The sequence below is a fragment of the Mangifera indica genome, chromosome 1 (genome assembly GCF_011075055.1).
Source record: "Mangifera indica cultivar Alphonso chromosome 1, CATAS_Mindica_2.1, whole genome shotgun sequence".
Lineage (NCBI taxonomy): Eukaryota > Viridiplantae > Streptophyta > Magnoliopsida > Sapindales > Anacardiaceae > Mangifera > Mangifera indica.
The window spans coordinates 12287153-12295224 of record NC_058137.1 but is presented as its reverse complement, the minus strand read 5'-3'; the positions used below and the strand labels follow the sequence as shown (position 1 = coordinate 12295224).

The 8072-nt window shown below is 34.0% G+C and overlaps 1 protein-coding gene across 2 annotated transcripts; it reads right to left on the bottom strand.

Annotated features, from left to right (window-relative positions):
* Nucleotides 1-653: 653 nt before the first annotated feature.
* Nucleotides 654-1690, bottom strand: LOC123214305 (protein transport protein Sec61 subunit beta-like). Of its 2 annotated transcripts, none has more exons than XM_044634066.1 (2): nt 1558-1656; nt 654-1113 (listed from the first exon to the last, which is right to left on the bottom strand). In XM_044634066.1, exon 2 carries the CDS (start codon nt 1077-1079, stop codon nt 831-833), a length of 249 nt encoding a protein of 82 aa, XP_044490001.1. In that variant the 5' UTR covers nt 1080-1113; nt 1558-1656; the 3' UTR covers nt 654-830. The 2 variants fall into 2 exon arrangements, 1 of the variants encoding a protein (XP_044490001.1); XR_006501834.1 differs by having other exon boundaries at nt 654-1081; nt 1558-1690.
* Between the last annotated feature and the right edge of the window lie 6382 nt (nt 1691-8072).

Here is an 8072-nt window from a genome sequence, read left to right as displayed (position 1 = left end):
GATTGTCTATTCATCGGAGATAAACAAATCTGAAAAGGAGAGGAGAGGAGTCAGCCAACGTTTTAGATTAGAGAGAGGAAGTCGTCGACACCTAAGATGGGGGTTAGAGGGGAGAAGAAAAAACTCTAAAATTTAGAGCGAAACTATGATTTTTCAAAGTTAAAAAACTTTAGATAAAAGTAAAATTGTTAATTTTTAAAATTTATAAAAGAAAATATAATGAATTTTATATTTTTTTAACACTATTAATAAAATGACGATTTTACTCCTACCTCTAACAGAAAATTTTAACCCCAGTTAACTTATAGGTGAGACTTTAGGTATTACAAAACCCATGGGTATGACTTTGGAAACATACCTAAACTTGGGTGAAAAGTAGTCTTTTGGCCTTACAGAAACTGAAGGGTGTTTTCTACTTCTCTATGTTTGATAAACATTATTCCCAAGTACAACACATTCAATTAAATCTCAAACCAAATTTTGGTGTGAGCATATTGAATCCTAAACCTCTAGCTCCACCACAAGAGATCTAACTGTTATCAAATCCTTTAGAGGACAAGTCTAAACGGGAACTGCAGATATCAAATTTTAATTTAATCAATTGAATTAAGAGTGCAACAACATCCATTAACTAAAATTGAAGCAATAGTAAATTCTCAAAAAGAAGAAATTAATATTAAAATTTTGAATGTGTCTAAGGCTTAGAACAAGAAAAATGTTCCTAGAAGCAACCTCACCCTGAGCAGACTTGACAAACACTAAAACTGGTTTACAAACTCCAGAACTCGCTATACTGAAATTTGATAGGCATGATAACATTTTCACCTGCTTTACTCTCTTCGAACAAAGTAAAGCTTACCCATGACATGAAGAATAGCAACAAAAGCAATGAAACCAATGCTCATAATAAGCACAACATTGGGTGAGATCTTGAGTCCTGGCGCATCATCAGTGTAAAACTGGAGCATTGTACCGGCTGCACCTCCTGACGCACCAGCCCCACTGGTTGTCCTCCTCCTACGCATGCTGGCAGCCGCTGCTGCACTTCCTCTTGGGGGAGCTGTTCCAGTCAAAGCCATTCCTGGGCCATTCACCCACAAAGTTTTATGAAGCCTAATTCAACATTTCAATAACAACAACTTTACCCAAATCAACCGCAAGCAAAATCTCCTTTTCAATAAACAAACAATTTACAGATCAACCCACTAAGTGAATTCAATTTCCAAAAATAAAAATCAAGAAATCAATATGCTTATTAATTAAACCTAAATTCTAAAAACAAAACAAACACAAAAGTTCACAAATCAATCCCCGCAAAAACAAACAGTTTACCGATCAACCCTTCAACGATATCAAAAATCTTCTTCAACACAACACATTTAACCGTAATTTTGATTTTCTGTTCGAATTTCTATATATTAAAATCGATTATAAAACAATACTTTAAACGACAAGACTGTACGAATTTAAATGTTTGAATCAGATCTAGACATTAAAAAACTAAGAAAATCAAGAGATGAATTGGCGAAAAAGGAAGAGAGTGAAAGATTAACTCACCGATCGACTCGAGATTCAGATCTTTGAAGAACTCGTTTGAATATTTATTTGAAAAAACTCTCTCAATCGTCTCGTTTTATACAGCCTACGGTTTGGCAATGTCAACCACGACGGCTCTATTTTCATAAGCCAAGAATATTAGGCCACGTCATGATATTATTTTTTGGGAAATTATATAAATGGCTAAAATTAAGGGGGTCTAAGAGAAATTATCTAAAATAACCAGGTGAAAACAAAAATGCCCAATATTTGTGAAATGACCAAAATGCCCCTATACATAAACAAGGCAAATTTTCATTTTTTCCACGGTGAAATTGTCATGGTCACTGTGTAAATCCAAAGAAAAATCGCGCACTATCCCATTGTCAAGCAGATTTCTGACGATTTTCTTGCTTTTTAGTGACCGAAAATAGTAAAGAAGGTTAGTATATCTTCCGTAATCTTGTTTGAATCAAGTTATTGTTCATATTATTGAAATTTGAGTGAGATTTTTTGGTTTGAAACTTTAGGGTTTCGATTTTGAATAATATTTAACATGTTTTTATTCTTGATTGTTTTCGTTGAATTTGTTGAAGGGTTTTGTGTTATAGCTTATGTAGATTTGATTTATGTTAAAATTAGAGGCTGAAATGACAGATTTTTGATTGAAAAATACATCTAAAGCATTCGGTAGTCCGACAGTGGGAACAGTGGATCCCACTGTCATGACGAATAATCCCACTGTCAAGAGACATTGATAGTGGAATAGGGGGTTAAGTGGCTTTTTTAAAACATTAGGGAGTTGGCCCTCATAGATTAGTCCACTGTGGGCGTTTCTGAAATTTGTCATGTGACAGTGGGCTACTACCGTGAATACCAAGGGTTGGGGGGAAAATTTACTTTTTTGAAACTGTAGGGGCGGTAATGGATTCGAAAATTACTGAGGGGCAAGGGATAAATATTGGACTTGTTTGCAATAAAAATTTTCTCAGGGGGTAAATTGATATTTTTCACATCTAGGGTTTCTCGTCGTATAGTTTTTGAATTTTATATCTGTTATATCGATTCGTTTTTTCCAAGTTTCTGAACGATTTTTTCGATTAGTGACATTCTTATGTATTTTAATTGATAGAATTCGAATTTCAATTCCATTTTTTCAATTTTTCACATTCTAGGGTATATCAACGTATAGAATTCGAATTTCATTTCCCTTTTTTTGAATTTCACCATTTTAGGATATATCAACTCATATTTTGAAGATTTTTGAACGATTTTTTGATTATCAACATTTTAAGGTATTTCAAAGTATAAAATTCAAATTTCAGTTTCGTTTTTTCAAATTTCACCGTTTTAGGATATATCCACTCGTATTTTGAAGATTTGTGAACGATTTTTTGATTATCGACATTTTAAGGTATTTCAAAATATAGAATTCGAATTTCAGTTTCGTTTTTTTGATTTTTGTCCTTTCAGGATATATCAATTCATATTTTCATATTTTCGACTGATTTTTTTATTGTTAACATTTTATAGTATTTCAACGTATAGAATTCGAATTTCATTTTCATTTTTTCGAATTTCACTGTTTTATGATACATCGACTCATATTTTTTAAATTTTTAAACGATTTTTCGATTGTTAACATTTTATGGTATTCTAACGTGTAAAATTCGAATTTCATTTCCTTTTTTTTGAATTTCACCTTTTTAAGATATATTGACTCATACTTTCCACATTTTCGAACAATTTTTTGATTGTTGACATTCTAGGATATTTCAATGTATAAAATTTGAATTTCAGTTTCGTTTTTTTATTTTAACCGTTTTAAGATACTAAAATCTTATTTTTTAAATTTTGTGATCACCTTTTTGATTGTTTTCTATTTTTCATCTTTTCATGATTTTTTCATGAAGATATTTGTTTACATATTTGCTATTTATGAATGACTTACGAATTTTCTAAATTTTTGTAGGATATTTCTCGCAAAAGAAAATGTGTTGAAGGCGAGCTGCGAATCCTCGATGAGTCCAGACACTTCTGGGCAAATCTGATATGTCATGCACAACGCACAACATTATCTAGGATTACGTCTACACTGACCCCGGATCAGCTACAACTATTTGAGAGGACATGTTTTGGGTATCTCTTTCATTTACCCGAAATCAAATTCTCTGGGATATTGGTTCATGCATTTCTACTAAGGCAACTACATCGGCCCTTTGCCAGAGACGAGTTTTGGTTTAGGATTAGTAGGGTTGATGTGAGATTTAGCCTGTTTGAGTTTGCTCTGGTGGTGGGCCTTTCGTTTAGTCGACGCACTAATATCTCTTCATATATTCTTCGCTCCTCTCCACATAAGATTAGGGATATGTACTTTCGAGGTTGTCCAAATGTGCAGTATCATGACTTAGAGCGTGTTTTCTTATCGAGGCCATGGGGGGATGACAATATTGACACCGTCAAGATGGCCTTACTGTATGTTCTTCACATGGTTTTGTTGGGGAATGATCGACAAAAGAAGGTGTCTCTAGAATATTTACAATTGGTTGATCATCTGGACGGGTTTAATTCCTACCCCTAGGGTGTTGCAGTATGGCAGATGACATACGAATCTATGTCATAGGTGAGTGACAGAGTGTGCTCCGAACGGATGCTTGAAATGCGTAAATACGACCTCTAAGGATTTTCTTTCGCATTTCAGGTTAGTTTTAATTTATTGATTATATATTAATTGGCAAAAATATGAATTGATTTATTTAAATCGTAAATGATTATATTGCAGTATTGGATATATGAGACTCTAGACACGTTGTTCGATTGGGTTGACCTTACTGATCTATATGCATCCCCACAGATGTTTAGGTGGTGTACGCGGGACGTCCGTAGTTGGACTCATATAGATTTTATTTTCACTGGTGATCCGGTATGTATTCATTAATTAATAAGTCAATTAATTCATTGAATGTTGTAATTATTTTGACTTATATATCTACATCATTAGGAGGATGTCACATTCCCCCTTTGTCCATTACCGATGGATAAGGGTTTACCATGGTATGCTGAGATTCACGAGTACACCAGTTTACTGGATACTGATTCCTCTTCATCATCTTTGGTTCCTCTCACAATAGGAGACGGGGTTTCTCCAGCCTTAGGACCTTCAGATGTACCCATCGAGACTCCTAAGACACATGAAGAGCCTATTCAGCCTCCTATTATGGAATAGCCTCTATGTCCCCCTGTAGTTCAGAGCCCATTGACCACAAACCATCTTGGAGTGGAGGACCGTACTACCCATCATGCCACCGAGGAGTGTCCCCTATCCGTATCACCTAGTATTTCCATATTAGATGTTGTATTGGCGTACTGGGGTGCTACAATTTTGCGTGAGATTTCGAGTTTTCGCAACAATATGTCTTCACAGATGACTCGATTACACGACGATGTGGATTTACATATGACTCGATTACGCGACGATGTGGCCCGATTATAGGATTGTATGACTCATTTAGAGAACATCCTCACGCGTACATGTCTAGCCCCTGTCATTCAGAAAAATGATGACGATCTTAAGACGACCTCCCTCATTGATACTTCAATACCATCCCATCAGTCATATGAGGCCCGTATGTAATTTCAAAATTATATTTAATGTTAAATATTGTTATTATATTATAATATTTTTATCTATGAAATGTCACTGATTAAGTTATTATTACTATTACCTTAGGGTAGTTGCCAGAAAGGAGCATCGGTTGGCCCTTCTGTTGCATCACCTGTCCGAGCTGAGGAATGTCACTTATCAATGAAACTTTATTTTTATGATTGTTTTGTTATCGATTAATTTATTTTATATATTCATATAGGGTCTTCCTCATGAAGACCTTTCGATCAGATCTCCGGTTGCTTCAGATTATCCATTTGAGGTATGAAAATTATTATAGATATTATATTTTATATCTATATATCATTTACCATTTTGTCATTTTCATGCATGTAGGGAACCCGCATTGAGATATCATCGATTGAGGGTTCTCCCCGAACACCTTCCTCGGAAGTTGAGGTTATGTTTTTTTAAGAAATGTCATTGATCGATTCCACTTCTAATTATAATGTTTATTTAATGATGTTTTGTCTCTTTTTCAAGATGAACGACTATGATTACTTGCTGATATTCTGAGTTCGAGCCAAAGGATAGTGGATATTAGTCCACTAGAGGAGAACTTCCAGGAGAACGTTTTTGAGGCCATCCAGATTAAGGTATCAAGTATTTAAAATTAGTATATAAATATTCATATATATTGGTCACAAATGAACAAAATTACAATTTTGCAGTCTGTCGAGGGAGCACACATGGTGGACTTGACCCTCATTCAAGATTCTTTAGCCAAACCTCCTCCCGCATAAATGGAGAAGGTAACATTAATTGATTAATGTCTAATTGTTATGTAGGATGAAATAACGAATTATTAGTTTCTTGGAACTTACAGATGATGCGTATAACACACAGTCGGATTGTTCAGAAGGGTTTACTAGTTCACACCCCGTATACAAATCCACTCAGAGAAAGGGCGAAACGGTAACTCAGGACCATTCCATCCATTGCCTTATGTGGTACACCAAAGTTGTGGCTTCTGACGTGCATGATGTTTACTTCATCAGGTCAAAGTCAAAGGACAATTTTTGGCAGCTTGTGGTAGATTTGCGTCAGTGGCTAACCGACGATGTAAGTTGTCTATACTATAAAATTCGGCTAAAAGTTTGATATATTTGCCAATAACTAACACTTTTGAAGTTGTTTATACCATTTTAGCATATAGATTAATTTTTGGCTAAATTACGTCGACACTAGGACGACCATCATGCGACTGTTTCACAATGTTAGACGACTACCCACACATTCTTTGGAGGCCATATTGAGATGGCTTGGAAGAGTTGGCAGACCACACCATATGGGAAGTTCGAGTTTTTGACCCTTTTCACGAGAATGGTTGAGGCAGCGTACACCTCGGGGTTGTTTTACAAACCATGAAGGATGGTCGATAAGGTATAGTATATATGTATTTTCATAAAATTTTACGTTGAATTAGTTTATAATCAATTGTATTTTGTCACTGTTTATGGATTTACATCCCTATAAACTTTGACTGCGCATATTGGATGGCTGAGGTTATAGATTTTCGTGAGTGATCGATTATGGTGTACGATTCAAAGGAATCATATTCGAGAAATATAGGGTGTCTAGAGCGGCGAATGTGACCATGCATGGCATTTATACTTGCATTATTAGAGGCGATGAGCTTCTGGACATCTTCTGGGTAGACTCCATGATGTGATCCCCTCTTGTTATATCGAGCGACAGATGTCCCTCAGCAGAGGGAGGGCTTCGGTGACTGGCGTTTTTACATTATGATTTTTTGAGTGTTTGGCATTGTCACGAAGTGTCGATTTTCCCCGAGAGTCATCTACCTCCATGCGTTGATGTTTAACGTCACAGTTGTATTTTCACTGTATCGAGTAGCTCACGGGTGTATATTTTGTTAGCTCGTTGTTTATTTATCGTTTTTCATATGTTCTTATGTATATATTTATTGTATGTGTGTATGTGTACGATGTACTTTATCTGTCATTATATATGAATATGTATTTGATTTTATTTTATATGTGATTTGAGTGATATTACTATCAAACATGAGTCGATATATCCTAAAATGGTGAAATTCAAAAAAACAAAAATAAATTTTGAATTCTATATGTTGAAATAGGAATCGATATATCTTGAAAGAACGAAAATCGAAAAAACAAAATTGAAATTTGAATTCTATGCTTTAAAATACCATAAAATGTTAATAATCAAAAACTCATTCAAAAATCTTCAAAATACGAGTCGATATATCCTAAAATGTTGAAATTCAAAAAAACGAAATTGAAATTCGAATTCTAAACGTTGAAATACCCTAAAATATCAACATTTGAAAAATAGTTCGAAAATATAAAAAATGCTAATCGATATATCATAAAATGGAGAAATTTGAAAAAACGAAAATGAAATTCAAATTTTATATGTTGAAATGTCATAAAATATGAATAATGGAAAAATCGTTAAAAAATCTGAAAAAGACTCAATTTATCTTAAAACGACAAAAATCGAAAAAACGGAATTGAAATTCAAACCTTATTAGTTGAAATACGTAAGAATGTTATTAGTCAAAAAATCATTTAGAAATCTAAAAAATACGAACCGATATATCATATAAACGAAAAAACTAAAATATTGAGCTGAAATTATGTTATTACATCATAAAATGTGTCAAAAAGCACAAAAATAAAAAAAACAAATCTTAATTTCGAAAACTACATATTGAAAAATCCTAAAAACAGAAAAAACGGATATAAAATTCGAAAACTGTCAATTTACCCCCTGAAAAAATTTCTACTACAAACAGGTCCAATATTTCCCTTGCCCTTGTAATTTCAAAAAAGTAACTTTTCCCCCCAACTCAATATTTATTCTCCATGAATAGTCTTTTTCGAGT

Bases quoted from the DNA above. Each gene is read 5' to 3' on its own strand.
- LOC123214305 (XM_044634066.1), bottom strand. From the start codon at position 1,079: ATGGCTTTGACTGGAACAGCTCCCCCAAGAGGAAGTGCAGCAGCGGCT.